The following is a 19,663-nucleotide window of genomic DNA, read 5'->3' on the forward strand; positions in this document are numbered from 1 at the left end:
GATATCTCATTGTAGTTTTGTTTTGTATTTTCCTGATGATTAGTAATATTGAATACCTTTTCATATATCTGTTGGCTATTTGTATGTCTTCTTTGGAAAATCTCTATTCAGGTCCTTTGCCCATGTTTTAATTGGATGATGATGATGATGATGATGACGATGGTGATGCTCCTGCTGCTGCTGCTATGGGTTTGTATGAGTTTCTTTTATATCCCAAATGTCCATTTGAATGGATAAATAAAACGTGGCATATCCACACAATGGAATATTATGCTGCAGTAAAAAAGAATGAAGCACTGATAAGTGCTACAAAATGGATGAACATTGAAAACATTATGCTAAATGAAAGAAGCCAGACACAAAAGATGTCACACTGTGTGATTTCATTTATATGAAATGCTCAGCAGAGGCAACTCTACTAAGACAGAAAATAGATTAGTGGTCGCCCAGGGCTGGAGAAAATGGGAGAAATGAGGACTGATGCTAGAAGATAAGAGGTTTCTTTTGGGGGTGATGAAAATGTTCTGGAATTAGATAGTGTTGATGGTTGCACAGCTCTGTGAATATACTAAAAACCACTTATTTGTACACCTTAAATGGGTGAATTGTATGGTATGTGAATTATATCTCAATAAAACTGTTTAAAAAAAGAATAGTAAGGATAAACATATTTAAACGAAGGAATGGATGAGTAAAGAGTTAAACAAAGGTTGATGAGAAACAGGGGAAAAGAATGTTATATGACTAGGTTAAGTTACTAATATATCTCTTTAGACATTCTCATTTTATTCTAAGAGGAGGCTGCTTTTGGAAGGCAAATTATGATTAGGGAAAGGGACGGTCAACAGTCAGAAATTGTGATTTTCACTCCTGGCTATGGTCTTAAGCACAAAATTGTTTTTCTGGTATTTTTAGGCAGTGTTTTGAAGCTCAGGCAGCCTGTTACTGTATTTTTCAACTCCATTTCTTTGAGTTTAACTGGTTTGAGTTAGTAATAAGGATGCATTATGGCAAAAGGGACACTCATAACATCAGCACCAACAGGGCTGCCAAAACCCTGGAGGCCTTGCCAAGCCCCAGTGAGTTGCCTCACACCTTACACAATCCAAATCACCAAACAAGAAGAGTGGGGGACTTGCTTGTTTGTGCTAAGTTTGGGGGAGTCTGTGTTTAAGTGCCAAAGGTGAAAACATTCTAGCAAGAAGTAGTTGATTCAACTTAATTGCCAGGGCAATTTCAGTGGAGTGGAAATTCAGTCCGTGCTTTGTCAAATTCTTTAGGAGAAGGAATCACTAACTGGGATGTGTACAGAGGCCTAGCAGGTAAAACAGAAAAGACAACGTGGTCAAATGGAGGGCTCCCTGTCCCATCTCAAGGGAGTAGCCCGTGCTCCATTCACGCTGGTGTTGCTGAAACAACCAGCAACAAGAAGGAAGGACCAGTGTTGCTAAAACCAAACTTCTGATTTTCCAGAAGAAGCTGAAGATGGGGATTCTTATTTTTATTTATTTTTGAATGAATTTACATCCTTTTTTTTTGGCCGCCACACCACATGGCTTGTGGGATCTTAGTTGCCCCACCAGGGATCAAACCTGGCCCTCGGCAGTGAAAGCGTGGAGTCCTAACCACCGGACCACCAGGGAATTCCCAAGATGTGGATTTTTAAATAGCGAACATCTCCTTTTTAAATGTTGCTGTCTAATTAGAATAAAAAAAGCAACGACCGCAGAATGGGAGACAATATTTCCAAGTCATATATCTGATGAGGGACTTCCATCTAGAATATATAAAGAATGCTTACAACTCACTAATAATAATCCAATTAAAAAAAGGGAAAAGCATCTGAATAGATATTTCTCCATCAAAGATTTACAAATGGCCAAAAAAGCATACGAAATGAAGCTCAACATCATTAGCTACCAGGGAAATGCAAATCAAAACCACAGTCAGATACCATTTCATATCCACTAAGATGGCCAGAATCAATAAGAAAAATAATAACACATGTTGGTGGGGATTTGGAGAAACTGAAATCCTCATACACTGCTGTTGGGAATGTGAAACGCGTAGTCACATTGGAAAACAGTTGAGCAGTTTCTCAAAAGGTTGAACATAGACTGATCATATGACTCAATATTTCCATAGGTATATAATCATGAGAAATGAAAACATATGTCTACAAAAAAACTTATACATGAATGTTCATAGCAGCATTATTCACAATATCCCAAAAGTGGAAACAACCCATGTGTGCATCAACTAAAGAATGGATAAACATTATAGGGAATATTATTTGGCAATAAAAAGGAATCAAGTTGATACATACTACACCATAGATAAACCTTGAAAACAATATGCTAAGTGAAAGAGGCCAATCACAAAAGACCATATATTATGATTCCATTTATATTATATTATATTCCATATATATTTATATGGAATCCATTTTTCCATAGAAATTCCATTTAATGGAATTCCATTACATGTCCAGAAGAGGCAAATCTACAGAGACAGAAAGTGGATTAGTGGTTGCCTAGAATGGAGAGGGTGAAGGGAATTGGGGAGTGATGCTAAAGGGTGTAGGTTTCTTTTTGGTGTGATGAAAATGTTCTAAAATTGATTGTGGTGATGGATGCACAACTCTATGAATATACTAAAGACCTGCATACTTTAAATAGGTGAATTGTATGGTACGTGAATTATATACCCATAAAGCTATTATGAAAAAAGAATACAGTGAGGGCCACAAAAAACTTATCTGCCAGGCTGCCAACTTCAAGTCCTCTTATTAAGGCTTGATCAAATGCATAGCAGGTCTGGAAGGGGCTGGTCCAACCCAGATTCTTAGGAAACCAGAGAAGAGGGTGCTCTGCTAGTTCTAAAGTCACATGACTTTTCAGTGGCTGAGCCAGGGCCAGTACTTGTCTCTTGACCTTGACCTCTAGGCCATGCTATCTCTGTCCAAAGCCTAGGTTTCAGGGCATAGCCAGGAAGGGACTGTGAGAAGTCAACATCAGGAACAGCTGGATATACTCTCTTTCTTTTGCTACGTTTTACAAAGGTCCCTCAAAGACTTCTTGAGAAAGGGATAAAATATGGTAAAAAGGAATCCTCTTTAAGGGAAGAGACAAACATAGTGCTTCCCTGAGTGCTAAGTTTTTTGTATAGCATGGGAGGGTGTGTGTGTTTTAGATTCACTTACTCTGTATGTTTCTGATTCATTTACACTTAGCTCATCAATATGTTGTTTGTGCAAGAAACTTTTGATGTCCAAGAAAACCTCTGGGCCTCCTGAGGTTTTTTTTTTTTTTTTGAACCAGAGAACTGAACTTTGCCAAGAGTAAATGGAACTCAGATATCAAAGGTCTGAGTTCAGTTTTCATTGAATACAAAGGGTGAGTGGATTCTGAAGTGAGCCAAATGCATTCTCCCACCCTTAATTTACAGTACATTGTTTTGGCAGACTCTACAATCCTGAAAGTTGGCTTTTCTTCTCTGATTCCTTTCTAGGGTGTAACCACAAGCCTATCGTTCAGTTAACTTTACAGAAAATAGGACCATATTATAACAATTTATGAGAGCCTCACTCATCACTGTTCCTATAACTATCAATTTTATTAGAACAAATTGAAATGTTTGAAAAGGTTAAAACCATCCTCTGAAGTTTGTAATTTTGTTTGATAGCTTACAGGAATCTCTCTTTTTTTTCAGTCCTCTCATCTGGGTGTTTACGAAAAAGGATGTTGCCCTTCGCCGCAATCATTGGTCTGGGCATCAACGAGTTATCAAGTTGACTATTGAAGGACTACTATTGCATGTGGTGCTCAGATTTGAAGGATGGAACAGGTTCCTCATTCTCTCTTCAGAGGTGAAAGGCTCAGAGAAATGACTAGTACTTTGAATTTCTTTTAAATTAAAAAATAAATCTCAAAAAAAAACAAAGAAGCAGAGCAAAATTAAGATCACCCCAAATTCTGCCACCTTGAGATAAGCGTTATTAATATTTTGTGGATCGTTTTCTTTTTATTCTAAAAAATAAATCTATATCAGTATAGACATATTTATATAAAATTATAAAAATGGGATATTACATTGTTTTACAATCTATCAATACTTGTTCCATTTCTTAGTTTAAGATGATCAATATTAATACAATTATATCTACTTCATGCATAAAATCCAGTTGTATAGATGAAGCATAATTTACTTAAATGATTCAGTGAGGAGTCTTTTGATTGCAAGTGACAGAAAATCCATATCAAACTGACTTAAACACAGAAGGAAATTTTTTGGTTGACATCTGAAAAGTCTAGTGGGAGATCTGGTTTAAGGCATGGCAGGATTCAGGGACCAAATGATGTTATGAGGTTTCCGCTTCTCTTTCTTTCTCTTTGCTCTGCCTTCTAATGCTTTGGTGCCATCCACATGCTGCATGTAGAGGCAGCAGTTCCAGAGTGGATACATCCAGGTTTTTGCCTGGCAAAGGTGAACAAGGCTCTCTTCCAGCACTCACCATGGAAATTTTGTTGCACTGGTCCCAAAGCAATTTCTGAGCCTATCACTGTGGCTTGTGCCTGGAATCCAAGTGTTTCACCAAATAACATAGACTGAGAATGAGAGAGGGAGGGATGGAAGAAAAGATGGGTCCTTAGAGGGAAATAGGAGGAGGGTTACCAGAAGAATAATGGTTGAATGTTGTGTGGCCAAAATAACAGTTCTGCAATTCATACACTTGGACATTTAGAAGTCATCTTGTATTGTTTCCTAGGGCTTTTGTAACAAACTACCACAAACTGGGTGGCTCAAACAGAAATTTATTTTCTCACAGCTCTGGAGGCTGGAAGTCCAAGATCAGGGTATCCTCAGTGTTGGTTCCTTCTGAGGGCCAGGATGGAAAATCTGTTTCATGTCTCTCTCCTAGCTTCTGGTGGTTTGCTGGCAGTCTTTGGAGTTCTTTGGCTTGTAGATGCATTGCCCTGAATTTTGTTTTCATCTTCACATGGCATTTTCTCTGTGTCCAAATTCCCTCTTTTTATAAGGACATCAGTAATTTGGATTAGGGGTTCACTCTGCCCCAGTACAACCTTATCTTTACTAATTACATCTACAACAACCCTATTTCCAAATAGTGTCACATTTTGAGGTACAGGGGGTTGAGGCTTCAACATATGAATTTTGGGAGGACACAATTCAACCCATAACATGTTTCCACACAATGTTTCTGGCTACATTTAAAACCCATCCAGTCTGAGTTTGAATGATGAATCCAGTTGCCTCCCGCTTTCCACTGTGTAGACTAGGAGGTTGAATGAGGTGACCTCTAGGGTCCCTTCCATATAACTTAGTGATGATTAAGTGCTTGGGGGCTAGGAATCCATCCTGCTGCCTGTATGTATACAACACTCCAACCACTTACTAGCTTGTGGACTTTGGGCAAGTGACTCAACCACTGTAAATCTGTCTCCTCAACCAGTAAAATGAGGATTACAGTCCTTTGCTCATTGGGTTGTTGTTGGCTAGGCACATAGCACTCAGTAAATGTTAGTGTGACTGTTCCACCTCTTCAAACATGTGAGGACTGCAGAGATAGGAGAAGAGCCTGACATAGCCTCAGTGTTCTCACCCTCTGCTGATAATTCGGCTCAATAATTTCTCCCTGAGGTTCTCCTGAAAGAAATTCAAGAAGGGGAGGGATGCTTTGTTATCCTGCAAACAGAAATTCAAATCCAGTTCAGAGAATACAAAGTATTTCTCTTTCTCGACTAAAGCCAGATGCGATAAATCTTGAGCAGCCTCCTCCTAGGCAATGTGATTACAAAATACCTGTTCCCTTTAGGTCCCACTTACCTGTCTCTCAGACATCTCCTTTTTTTCGTACAACTTGATCTTTCCCACCATCTTTTAGATGTGGGCTGGAACCAGTCATTATATTTACATTCTTTTTTTTTTTTTGGCTCCATAAATTTGGGGAAATGAAGCAGACGGTCTGCTGCTTTCCAAGGCGCCACATCTTTTAGTTCTTTTATACTTTTTCTACAGGGTCTAATTTAGCTTGTCTAAATGCTGATCGAATAACAACTAGAACTCTAAGCTCTTGCAGGCAGCATAACCTACTTGTGATACAGGTGTATCAGGGGTTCACCACGGTCAAAGCAAGAGGTGCAGGTCGCTTTTAAAAATGTGGTCACTTTCATTTAGCAAATATTTCGGAAGTGCTGACTCTGTTCTGGGAGCTGTTCTAAGCACCAGGGTCAGAACAATGAACAAGAGAGCGACCATCCCTACCCTTGAGTACTGCACATTCTGGGGACATTCACTGATGCAGAAAATATGTAATGAGAACTTACTGCATGTCAGGTATCGTTCATCATTAAACAACACAGATACCATTCCTGCACTGATGGCTATGGTGTGTGTGTGTGTGTGAAGTGTGTGTGTGTGTGTGTGTGTAAAGTAGGGGGCAGAATACAATACATATAAGTACATTTTTTAAATCATGTTAAATGATAATAAGTGCTACAGAAAAAAACTGAGCAGGTTAAGGGGGATTAGGAATGTTGGGGGTGGTTTACAATTTTAAATAGGGTGATCAGGGTAGGTCTGTTGAGAAGGTGATACTTGAGCTAAGATTAGAAGGCAAGGGGAGGGAAAGGTGAGGAAGGGACCCTGGATTTTGGGGGAAGAGCAAGTCCAAGGGCCCTGGGGCATGAGTGTGCCTGGCTTTTTCAAGGGAAGCAAGGAGGTCAGATTCACTGGAGCAGAGCGATCAGTGTGAGAACAGCAGGAAATGGTTAGGGGCAAATCAAGCAGAGATTTTAGCCTGAGTGAAATGAGGAGCCATCAGAAAGTCCTAAGCAGAGCAGGGACAAGATCTCAGAGTTCAAAGGACTGAGCTGGCTGCTGTGTTTAGGCTAGACTGTGCGAGTGCCCGTGGCATTAGGGAAGCCTGAGTAATCAATCACAAGGGTGAGAAGGTAGTGACGCAGACCTAGAGGGGGGGACAGGTGTGGGTAGTGAGGAGCGGTTGGATTAGGGATCTGTTTTGAAGACATGGCCGACACGATTTTCTGACAGACTGGACGTGGGGTGTGAAAGAGGAGGCAGGGATGACTCCAAGATCTAGCCACTGATTGGTGGAGCACAGTTTTGTTTTGGTGCATTGGGCCAGGAGTGCCGTTCGGACATTGTTAAGTTTGAGGAGCCTATTGGCTATCCAAGTGGAGTGAGCAGCTGGATTTTGCCTGTATAAGTGATCTGGGGGATATAGTAAAGCTTCAGGAAGTGAGGTCGTGCTGAGGTACTTCCAGAACCGGCCACGTCCTCCTAAAAGCTAGAACATCCCTGAAGGGCAGCTCATCGCGCCGCAGCCCCTTCAGCCGACAAAGCCCTTCTTTTTCCTCCTTGGGGAATGGCGAGAAAAAGGAACAGAACTGACGCGCCGCGTCAGAGAGAACAGAACTCTCGCTCGCCGCAAGGAAAGACGCGATGCGTGTTGGGATGGGAACGCAGACGGGTCCCAGCGGGTGGGGCGGTCTCGGGGGCGGGTGGGCGGGGGCCTGAGGGTGGGCGGGGCCGCGGCGCGGGCGCACGTCACCGAGGGGGGCGTGGCCGGCCTCCTTCCCTCCCGCAGGTCCACGGGAGATCAGCTGGTCTGCGCTGCCATGACGTGGGCCGGGGCACGTCACCGCCGAATGGCAGCCTCCAGGAAGGCACCGCGAGTAAGGTGAGGGCACTCTGCCGCGGAGCCGGTGTCCGGGCAGCGCGCGCCACCCCCGGCCCCGAGCGCGCATGTTGCACTCGGGAGGGCAGGGACGAGCGGGTGAGGAGCGGCGGGCTGCCCACCGCAGTCGGGCGCCGGCCCGGGCTGACCGGAGCCCCGCGAGCGAGGCCACGGGGAGGGAGCCATGCAGCCGGGCAAGTTCCGGTTCGTTTCCGGCGGGGTCGCGGGCACCCCCGGGCAGCCCGAGCCGGGTCCCCGGACGAGTGTGTGTGCGGAGCTGCGGCCCTCGGCCTGAGGGGGCGGTGGCCATCGCCGCCCCCTCCCCGGCCCGGCCAGAGGCCCCGCTGTGGCAGGAAGTTGACCCCTCCTGGCCCCTCCCGGGGTTCGGGGAGGCGGGCGAGCCCCTGCCCCCGCCCCTCTACCCTGGGAATCTAATTCTCAAGTTACATGTATGACAGTATGACAGTATGACACCTGCAGTTCGTCTTCCTGATCTGTCACCGCCACTAGGAAAGGCAGCCGCGGCCCTTCCCACCCAGATGGGTTTCAGAGGCTGTGCACGGGAATACTTGGGCATAATCTCCAGGAAAATCCCACCAGTAACCTGCCCTGGGTTCTCCCTGGATTCAGGGAGGTGAGAAGGATAATCCCCTGGATTCACATTAAACAGCTTTCAGCCTGTGCTTCAGCCGCAACCAGGGTATATTTACCAGAGCAGCTAGCAAAACAGGAGACTGAGAGATAACGTTGAGAGGTCACAAAGGCCAGAAGCCAAACTCCCTGGCAATCCACACGGGGTCAGCTGTCCTCTGACCAGTTGCAACTTGAATGAAGAGGCTGGACAGCATGGCCAGACGCACTTGCTGAACACAGACCATGACTTGTGCTTGTGTTTGTGAGTGGACGGATCCCAAGCTGACCTTGACTTGGACTTGGCCTTGCCACAGCGTGTTGGGGATGAGTAGAGGACCTGCCCGCTCGGTGGAAGTGTGTCTGATGTGGGGCTAACCTGCATGGGGAAGGAGCTGCCTATGTGTTAAGTGCTGGAAGTGGGGTCAGGCAAGTGGATAATGAGTTCTCTTTCTAGAAACTTCTATGCCGAGAAGTAGCCTTTGAGGACCAAGTTGATCTTTGCTGGATTCATAGAATCACAACATTTTAAGGGTAGAAGGGTCTTTCAGCATCAGCTGAGAGAGCCTCCTTACCTCACACAAGAGGCAACTGAGAGGCTGAGAGAAGGGAGGCCATTTGCCCCAGGCACCTCCCCTAATGGCAGAATTTGAGTGCCATTCAGTGTAAACATGACTTAGTTTAGGTGATGGAAACTAAACTCAAATTGACTTATGTAAGGGGGTGAGCTGGCTTCTAGTGCAGCTGAGTCCACGAGACCACACTGGCATCAGACTTGGCTTCTCTCTTACACCTCTTGGCTCTGATTTCTTCAGTGTTGGCTTCATTCTCAGGCAGACTTTCTCCTTTGGCAGGGTATGACAGTTCTAGTCTGACAGCCCCCGCAGAAATAGGGCCCTTTTACCTAATGGTTGGAGCAGAAATTCCAGATCTGATCCTCACTGGACTGGTTTGATCCTTATGTCCATCCCTGAACCGATCATTGTGATTTGGAGGGATGGATTGAGCAGGTCTGGGTCCCAGTACTTGGTGGGTGAGTGGGTGAGACTCATTCCAACTCTGTGGACTGCAAGTGGAGAAGAGACATTCTCAGAAGGAAAACCTAGGTGCTCTGATCAAAAGAAGGAGGGTTGGATTCTGGGTAGGCAAAATAACATTGCCCACTTCTTCATCCTAGAGCTTGTTCCATTCTACCCTTGTCTCACCTCACAGGGCATGACTGAGCATTTTGGTCCTTGTGTTGCCCCATCCTGAATGATATACGTGTATGATTCTCATCATGGACTGGGGGAAGGGGGAGGGTAACAACACTGCTGGGATTTCTTTAAAAAGAGAGAGGGAGAAAAATGTGTCATAACCATCTTATAAAAAGATTGAATAGGAAGTTCTCTGCATGCTTCTTTCTTCTTACCCATCTCATGGCACATCATGACACTGAGAAGGTGTAGGCTGAAGAAGTCCTGGGCAGGAGAAGAGCACTGAGCTGGAAGTTGGGAGGCCTGGACTCCAGTTCTACCTGTGTCATCCTATAGCCCTGAGGCCTTGAGCAAATTGTTTGATCTCTGTTTCTCAGTTTCTTTCTAGAGGGGGGAGCTGAGCTGGATCATCCCTGAGGTATATTCTAGCTCTAACATTTAATGATAGCCCTGCTTTGACCGAGAGTCTGAGAATGTGTCTGTCCAAGTAAGAGAAGGGTAGATGGATCTTGGACTCTACAGAGACCAGGGTATGACAGGAGCATGACCATTTTAATGTTTAGCTGCTTTGTGGCTCCTTTGATCCTTACAGGCAGGTGGAGGTGGTGATGCTGACAGAGAGAGCTTAAACTCAAGTTCTCTGTGAGCATCAGCTGTCAGACCTGATTTCTGGTCTTGGCTTTGCAGTTCCTGATGTGTATGGCCTGTGGCAAGTTATCTTTGTTTCTTCTCTTGTGAAGTGAATGAATAGGGCTACTTCTGAATAACCTCCCTCCAGCTCTCTTGTCCTGTGTGTGAACCAGTCACTGGCACCAGTTAAATTTGAATAGATAGAGAAATTGACTTCCTTGGCTCACCATCTTGTAAATGTGCATATGAAGTCAAGGGAGATCAGGTGAGAATGTGACTTGTATCGCTGTCCAAGAAAAGGAGGTTTCTTACTTTGTAAAATATAACAGGTTTATTGAGATATAATTCATGTACCACACAATTCACCTATTAAAAAGTACAATTCAGTGGTTTTGAGAATATTCCCAGAGTTGTACAACCATTACCACGGTCAATTTTTAGAACATTTTAATCCTCCCCAGAAGAAACCCTGTACACATTGCAGTCACTCTTCATTTCCCCAACTCCACCGCAGTCCTAGGCAACCATTAATCTACTTTCTGTCTCTATGGATTTGCCCATTCTGGACACTGAATATGGAATCAAACAATATATGGTCTTCTTTGACTGGCTTTTTTCACTTAGGATAAAATGTTTTCCAGGTTTACTGTGATGTAGCATGTATCAGTAATTATTCCTTTTTATTGCCAAATAATATTCCATTGTGTGTTTAGACCACTTTTATTTATCCATCAATTGATGGACGTTTGGGTTGTTTCTACTTTTTGGCCATTATGAATAATGCTGCTATGAACATTTGTGTGTAAGCTTTTTTTTTTTTTTCATTTTTGGCATTTTAACATGGAGACAAAAGTGGTAACAATAGCAAAGCAAAAAATAATAATAAAAAAGACCAATATTTAACTTTCCCGTCACCCAAGTCTCACACTGAAGTTCTATTCCCGTGTCCCCCATCAGCACCACTGAACTTAAAGCACCCAAACCAGTCCAGACCCTCTCGAAACCAAGAGCCCCAGCCAGAGCTGTCACCTCTCTTGGGTCCAAGCGAGAGGAGGGTTCCGGGAAAGGCACCTCATAACTCACGCAGTGCAACGCCGGGGACGGGTTCGGGCACAGGGCACTTGGCGGGGAGCCAGGGTGGCAGTCACAGCCTCTGTGCTGACACGCAGGGAAGGGGACTTATTCCGTGATCCCAACTATTTGGTTACACAGCCAAGTAAACGTGACTAGAGAGTTGGGTTAGCGGAACAGGAACCCGGGCCTCAGAAACAGACCGGGCCGCTTCCAGCAGGATCCAGCGGGGGGAAGGGGGTCGGAATAAAGACAGAAGCACAAAGGCGATAAAGGCTGGTTGTGTGTAAGCTTTTACGTGGACTTAGTTTTCTTCGGTATGCACTTAGGAGTGGAATTGCTGGGTCATAGGCTAGTTCTGTATTTAATCTTTTCAGGAATGCTAGACAGTTTTCCAAAGCTATTATACCATTTTACATGCCCATGAGCAATGTCTGGGTGTTCCAATTTTTCCACATCCTTGCCCATACTTGTTACTGTCTGTTTTTTTGTTTGTTTGTTTGTTTTTAATTATAATCTTCCTAGTGGATGTGAAGTGGTATCTCATTGTGGTTTTGATATGCATTTCCCTAATGAATGATGATGTTGAAAATCTTTTCATGTGATTATTGGCCATTTGTATATCTTCTTAGGAGAAATATCTATTAAAACCTTTGACCATTTAAAAATTGTAATATTTATCTTTTTTATTTTTGAGTTGTAATAGTTCTTTATATACTCTGGATACTAGAATCTTATCATATATATGAGTTGCAAATATTTTCTCTCATTGTATGGGTTGTCTTTTCACTTTCTTTATGGTATCCTTTGAAGCACAAAAGTCTTTAATTTAGTGAAGTCCAGTCTGTTTATTTTTCTTTTGGGGCATGTGCTTTTGATGTCGTATCTAAGAAATCATTGGCTAATTCAAGGTCAGGCAGATTTATGCCTGTGTTTTCTTCTAAAAAAACATTTATGTCTGTGTGATCCATTTTGAATTAATTTTTGTATATAGTGTGAGGGTAGACGTTCAACTTGGTTCTTTTACATGTGAATATCCAGGTGTTCCATCATCATTTGTTGAAGAGACTATAGTTTTCTCCGTTGAATGGTACCCTTGTAAAAAATTGACAGTAAATGTGACGGTTTATTTCTGAATTCCATTTCATTGATCTGTAAGTCTGTCCTTTTGCCAGTACCACACTGTCTTGATTACTGTAGTTTTATTAGTTTTGAAATCAGGAAGGGTGAATCCTTCAACTTTGTTCTTTTTCATGATTGTTTTGGTTATTCTGGATTACTTGCATTTCCGTATGAATTTAGGATCTGCTTGTAAATTTCTACATAGAAGCTAGCCGGAATTTGATAGGAATTGCATTGAATCTGTAGATTATTTGGGGGAGTATTGCCATTTTAACAATATTGTCTTCCAACCCATGAACATGGAAAGTCTTTCCATTTATTTAGGTCTTCTTTAATTTCTTTCAAAATGCTTTGTAGTTTTCAGAGTATAGGTTTTTTACCTCTTTTGTTAAATTTATTCCTAGGTATTTATTGGTTTGATGCTGTCATAAATGAACTTTTCTTAATTTCATTTTTGCATTATCCATTGCAAGTATGTAGAAATACAATTGATTTTTGTATATTGATTTAGTATACTGCATTCTTCTTCTTCTTTTTTTTTTTGGCCATGTTACATGACATGCGGGATCTTAGTTCCCCAACCAGGGATCAAACCCGTGCCCCTGCAGTGGAAGCGTGGAGTCCTAACCACTGGACCACCAGGGAATGCCCTGTATCCTGCATTCTTGATGAGCTTGTTTGCTAGTTCTGATTTTTTGTGTGGATTCTTTAGGATTTTCTATATTGAAGATAATGCCATTTGCAGTAGAGATACTTTTACTTCTTTTTTGCTAATCTGGATGCCTTTTATTTTAGTTTCTTGCCTTATTGCCCTGGATAGGACCTCCAGCACAATCTTGACTAGAGGTAGCAAGAGTGGACATCTCTATTATGTTCCCGATCTTAGGGAGAAAGCATTCAGCCTTTTGACATTAAGGTTGATGTTAGCCATGGCTTTTGTAGTATTCTTGATCAGACTGAGGAACTTCTCCTTTTCTAGTTTGTTGAGTACTTTCATCATGAAGGGGTGTTGGATTTTGTCAAATGCTTTTTCTGTGTCTATTGAGATGATTATGTAGTTTTTGTTCTTTATTCTATTGACATTGTGTATTACATTAATTTTTCTATGTTGAACCAATCTTGCATACCTGGGATAAATTCCACTTGGTGATGGTGTATGATCCTTTTATATCTTACTGGATTCAGTTTGCTAGTATTTTGTTGAGAATATTTGCATTTATATTTATAAGAAATATTTAGGTACCTTACTTTTTAATGAAAGAATATACGGTTCCCCCAGTAAAGGACACCTCATTCTGTCCAAGGAAATTAAAGTAGCAGCCATCTAAGAGCAGGCCTGGAGGGACTGGTGAAAATGTCTGGCTGTGTGGTGGACTAAACGCATACAAATGTGGTAAAATTATAACAAAACGATTTTTAAGTTCATAGCTGAATAAAATCTAAAACCCTTTCTGTAGCCAACAACAGGCTCCTTGTTGCCTCTGATCTTGTCTCCTAACCGCTTACCTCCCTGTCCCCCAGCACACACATCAATACCACACTGGCCTCCTTGCTTTCCTTCAGGTATACCATGCCTTAGGGCCCTTGCCCTTGCTGTTCCCTTTTTCTGGAGTGTTCTTCCCCTAGACGTCCACATGGCTCCATCCCTCACTTTTTTTTAGTCTCTGCTAAAATGTCATCTGTTAGTAAAGAGGCCTTGCCTGGCAACCCCATCTAAAATAACCTTTCCTCTTACCTCTCTGACACTGTCTTCCCCTTGCCCTGCTTGACTTTTTTTCATAGAACACATACTCACTGCCTGATAGACCGTTTTCTTGTGTCTGTTGCCTCTCCTCCTATATCCTCCCCTTCTAAGAGCCTCCCGCTTTCCCCTGCCCCACCATGTAAACCTCTTGAGGTCAGAGATGTTGTCTGTTTTGTTCACTGTTGTGTCTAGAATAAGGCCTGGATTATAGAAGATTTTCAGTAAATATTTATTGACTGAATGGACTTGAAAGAAAGAGAAATCCTCAGGTGCCAGAAATGTAGGGGAGCTTAAAGCCTGCATGGCAGTTGGTAAGCTGAGCCTTGAGGGATTATACATGCTGTAGGCCTTCATAGTTGGGGTCCACGGCACCAGACTATCCTTGTATGAGGACAGGACACTTGTATGTAAATCTCCTTGCTAAGAAGTTAAAGTGAAAATGAATCTCAAGCAAACAACAGTGACAGCAGTGCTTGTACAATCCAGGATACGTCTCATTCTCATAGATAAAATAGTCTGTGAGTCTATAAGAAAAAGAATGACCCACGAAGAGGGAGCCAGCAGACCAAGCAAACTTGAGGATTACTATTCCAAGACCTTCTAATGGAGGGTCTGAAATGAGTTTTAAAATAAGGGCCCCAAATAATTAAAGCTAAGAGAAGGAATAGAAACCATAGTGAAGGAATATGACACCATGAAGAAAGGACAGGCAAATTTGAAAAAGAACCAAATAGAACTGTACATGTGAAATATATAGTCATTGCAAATAAAATATTTTTAGACTAGTTAAACAGGAGATTAGACATAGCTGAAGAGAATTCATGAATTAGAGATTGGGACTGAGAAGGTTTACCTGCCATGGTGTTGTATCTGCAAGTTTTATCTGAAACTTATTTATTTCATCACTGATACTGGGGTGAGAGTTTTTCTGACTCACGAAGGAAAACGGCTAAGTCAAGTTGATGTTCCTCTCTGACTAAGCCTTGCCACGTTTACTAAGGTCAAAGTCTGCAATATCCTGTTCTTTCTCTTCCTTAGGGCAAACTACCAGGATTTTCAGCTGAAAAATCTAAGAATAATTGAACCTGACGAGGCGACACACTCAGGACACCCAGGTGTAGAAACAGGTAATAATTTTGTCTGTTACTGAGATGGAACATCTCAAAAGGATTTTGGGTTCCCTCACCCCAACACCAAGTTGGGGGAGAAGAGAGGGTAAGGGATTAATAATTGATCATGAGTGGGGATGAAGGGATATATATCTGGAAATTAAAAACCGTTTTGTCTTTTGGTTTCCTGGGTTGTTATTGTTTTTATGTGTGTGTGTGTGTATAGCTATTTTTCAGTAGAAAGTTAGAGTTATGGTTTTTGCATTTCCTGTTCTTGGGATGGTGGTGATGGTGGTGGTAGTGGTAGAGACAGGTTGTTATTGAAAAAGTCCTATTCTGATTTTTCTAATTTCTAATATAATCCTTTATTGACCACCTTAGAGATTAGCTTTCAGTTTTCGTTATAAGACTATGAAATAAGAAAAGTTTATGGTGTATTATTGTGCTTTATAAATTGAATGGGCATTCAGGGAGATCTTTTTGGGAAAAATTTCTGGAACATATCCTCTTCCCAGGACTGGTTAGTTATATTATTGGGTTGCCAGAAACCTGAATTCTGAAAAGTGATGTATTTCTATATTTCTGTTCCATGTAAACTGGTGCTTTTCTGTGGGCTACCCAGGAGAACTATAGTGTTTCCTTCTAGTTGACTGAAAAAATCAATCCTGTGAAGCACGTTAGAAACCATAACGGATCTCTCTTTGGAAGGTCAATGCTGCAACTACATGCAATTTTAGGTCCTTTTTCTTTAAAAATTTGGATGTATCTAACACACTTTGGGCCGTGTTAGGAGGGAGGACAGGAAGGAATGGGAAAAAGAGGAAGTAGGAAAGGGAAAAGTGATAGAATAATTGAATTTAGAGTTTGAAGAGAACTTATCTTTCTTTTTATTACATATGAAGAAATAGAGGTTCAGGGAGCTTCAGTTGTCTGAGGTTGTAAATCCCAGCTGGAAACTGGAACCCACTTGTTTCGATTCCTTTGGTCTTAAAATGCTTTAAGAGAGCCTCTGTTATGTTCCCTAGATAATATGATCTAATAGAGCATGGGCTTGGTAATTGGATAGAGCTTGGGTCCTGGTCCTGATGACCCAGTTGATTTGGGCAAGGATTTAACTCCTGTTTATTTATCTGTAAAATGGGAATAGTGAAATCTCTTTTGGGGGGGATTATTGTGAGAATTAACCACTAATGTATGTAAAGCCCTTGGCCCTTGCTCAGCAGTGGGACAGAGAAACAAACCACCATCTCTAAAGCTATGGATGCTGGAAAAGCAGCTTGGCATCTGTGCAAATGTTAAGGTGCTGAAATTGGAGTAAGCCAGTCCCTTCTATTCTTATAACAAGGCATGTAGGAATCCCAGCTGGTGCTTCAGATTCAGATTCAAATAATATTTCTTGAGCTTCTACAATGTGTCAGATGCTGTGCATGGAGCTTTCACACATGCTGTCATGTTAAATTCTTCTAGCCACCCAGTGAGGTAAATAGGGTGTGCTCTTCATGTACTTCCAAGCAGTGAAAAGTCTTTTGTTTGTGATAAAGGCTGAAGGTTTAGGAGCTTATGTCTAAAAGCAGACCCACATATGCAAGAGACTTTCAAATGAGTCATTCTTTTTAAAGCATGATTTAAAAATACCTGGCAATGTATGGGCTAATTTTACATCATGGCCTAGGTTTGTTGTTCTTGGCTCCCCACTTCCCTGCACACCCTGATTAGCTCTTGGCTGCTTCTGACATTTCTGAAAAGTAATGGGATGTGGAATGAGCAGATGCTATTATACAGCATCTTCTAGGATCCTAGCTTTCTTTCACTGAAGATTCATTACTGTTATGCTGAGTCTGAAAAGATCATAAACACAAAGTTGTGATATTCATTCAGCCATCTTTGAGTGAGTGTATGCATATGTTAGGTGCTTGGCTAGATACATGGATTCAGAGATGATGTTGACATGGTCCCTGCCTTAAGGAGAAACAATATATACACCTAGTGCACCATTTATCACATTGCTTTCATAGTTAGTTAATTGTGTATCTACCTCTAGTAATTGCAAACACAACATTTACTATACGCCAGACACTGTTTCTAAGTGCTTTGTATATAGTAGCCCATTTAATCCTCATAAAAATTACCCTATGAGGATCACCAGCCATAATTTTCACCTCTGCCATCTTGACTCATTTCAACTGCTGCCACCTCAGTGGCTGGGTTTTATAATTATACCTGCTTTGTCTCCTCCTCAGCTCTAGCTGCTCACCCATTCAGTCACTTTTAAGGCCTGTTGGCCTGTGGCCACCTCTCCCTCAGTCACCTTTGCCCATTGTATCCTCCTCCTTGATAGGTGCCTCCACTGCCACAGCCCATTCGTTGCCTCAGCCAGTGCCCCTTATCACATCCTATCTGTTAGTTGTGGTATTGGGAGTTCTTTCATTGGGTCTGATATAGGTGACAGGTGGCTGCATCAGACTAAGGACACCGACCAAATATGAAGGGCATGAAGGATGAGGAAGGAAGGTGCAGGGGAGATGTTAATAGTGGTGAGGGGGGCAGGTGGCATTGTGGAGGGAAGTGTGAAGATGCCACTGTAGTGGAGTGAAACTGAGGATGCTGGTGATTCTGGGGAGGCCAGTCAAGAGGAGGAATGTAATGATGAGGCAAGAGATGGTGATGAAGGTCAGAATGTGGTGTTGAGGAGGCCGGTTGTGGTGACCAGGAAGCAGAGGATGTCTTTGACCGGCTCCATTTTGCCTTTGATGGTTTTCAGTTTGTAATTGAGGATTTTGTGCTTGCCATTGGTTCTGTTGACTTTATTGATGAAGTCAGTAACATAATATTGATCCATACTACAGTCAGTGCTACAAACACCAAGTCGGTGCCATCAGAATCTGTAAGTCAGGATGTGCCCAAATAGAAGCCAAATTCTATAAGGAAATTAATGATCTTGAAAGAAAATATACTGGCTGCTGTCATATAGTTGCTTTTTAAATTTTTTTAAAAATTCCAGATGCTCAGGCTGTACTCCAGACTAATTAAATAAGTTCCCTAGGTAGTTCTCATGTGCAGCCAAGGTTGGAATACTGCTCCAAAGGCTGTCTACGTTTTTGCTTGACTTTTAAAAATGTTAAGTTGCTCAGAAATATGGTTCGGAAACACAGATTTATTCTGAAGCTCCTGAAAGATGTCATAATAAAGTTTTCAGATGCTGGCAAGCTTATGAGGTCATAATAGGCTTCATTTTGAACCCAGTGGAGGTATTGACATATAAATTTAGGTGAGATTAGATACTTCTGATCCCTCTTTTTCAGGTACGTGAGAAATTATAGGCTCAGTAGGTCAGACAAAAGGAAAGGATGTCCCTCTGAAAAGTATTCAGAAGCATCTGTAATGCAGGGATCATGGACATGTTTGAATCATGAATAGGACCATTTCCATTGTCTCTCTCTTTGAGTACTTCTGTCTTTTGGAGACTTCTGAGTGGGAGCCCTGAGGCCAGCAGCTGAAGCTGCCCTTGCAGATTATGAATAAAATGGGGCACTTTTTCAGTGAGTCCCAAGAGTAGTAGTATGGTACCTCGTAGGGGAATCTATTGGAGATAACCATAAAGACTGAGGCTTTTATAGCCTAAGGTGCTGGTGATAATGGAGAAGCAGCAGATAAAAATGCTAAAGAAAAAAACAAAAAAAGGATCTATACCTAGCAGAGTACAAGCCACAGTGAGCCAGGGTGTAAATTCTTGAAGATAACCTGTAGTACAATAGCCTCAACATAAATTACTTACAGCATTGTGCTTTAGGATATTTTTGGTTAAGTCAGGTATTTTTTATTTGTTTAAAAAATGGGTTGGCAAAATCCAAAAGTCTGACAACACCAAATGGTGGCTAGGATGTGGACCAGCAGGAACTTGCATTCGTTAATGGTGGGAATGCAAAATGGTACAGCCACTTTAGAAGACATTTTGGTAGTTTCTTACAAAACCAAATATACTCTTACCATATGATCCAGCAATCATGTGCCTTGGTATTTATCCAAAGGAATTGAAAACTTATGTCTACAGAAAAACCTGCAACATGGATGTTTTATTTTTATTCATAATCACCAAAACTTGGGAGCAACCAAGGTGTCCTTCAGTTTGTGAATGAATAAACAAACTGTGGTACATCCAGACAATGGAATATTATTCAGCAATGAAAAGAGATGAACTATTAATCCATGAAGAGACGTGGAGGAATCTTAAATGCATATTGCTAAGTGAAAGAAGCCTATCTGAAAAGGCTATATACTGTATGATTACAACAATATGACTTTCTGGAAAAGGCAAAACTATGGAGACAGTAAAAAGATTAGTCATACCAATGGATTGGGGGGAGGGGAAAGAAGGATGAATAGACTGAGCAGAGAGGATTTTTAGGGCAATGAAAACTATTAAACTTAAATCATAATGATG

At 42.0% G+C, this 19,663-nt stretch overlaps 1 protein-coding gene across 3 annotated transcripts in view; it reads left to right on the forward strand.

The window, feature by feature from the left end:
- Nucleotides 1-7,611: 7,611 nt before the first annotated feature.
- The window catches only part of XPNPEP1 (X-prolyl aminopeptidase 1), a 52,790-nt gene continuing 40,738 nt past the window's right edge, over nt 7,612-19,663 (forward strand). For 2 of the 3 annotated variants that reach the window (XM_082425170.1, XM_082425171.1), the window contains exons 1-2: nt 7,612-7,723; nt 15,152-15,240. In XM_082425170.1, the coding sequence (XP_082281296.1) occupies nt 7,662-7,723; nt 15,152-15,240 (151 nt within the window). In that variant the 5' untranslated portion in view covers nt 7,612-7,661. The remainder of the gene's footprint in view (nt 7,724-15,151; nt 15,241-19,663) is intronic. The other variant, XM_082425172.1, reaches the window with a different exon arrangement.

Source organism: Balaenoptera physalus (genome assembly GCF_965194825.1).
Source record: "Balaenoptera physalus genome assembly, chromosome: 14".
NCBI classification, from domain to species: domain Eukaryota; kingdom Metazoa; phylum Chordata; class Mammalia; order Artiodactyla; family Balaenopteridae; genus Balaenoptera; species Balaenoptera physalus.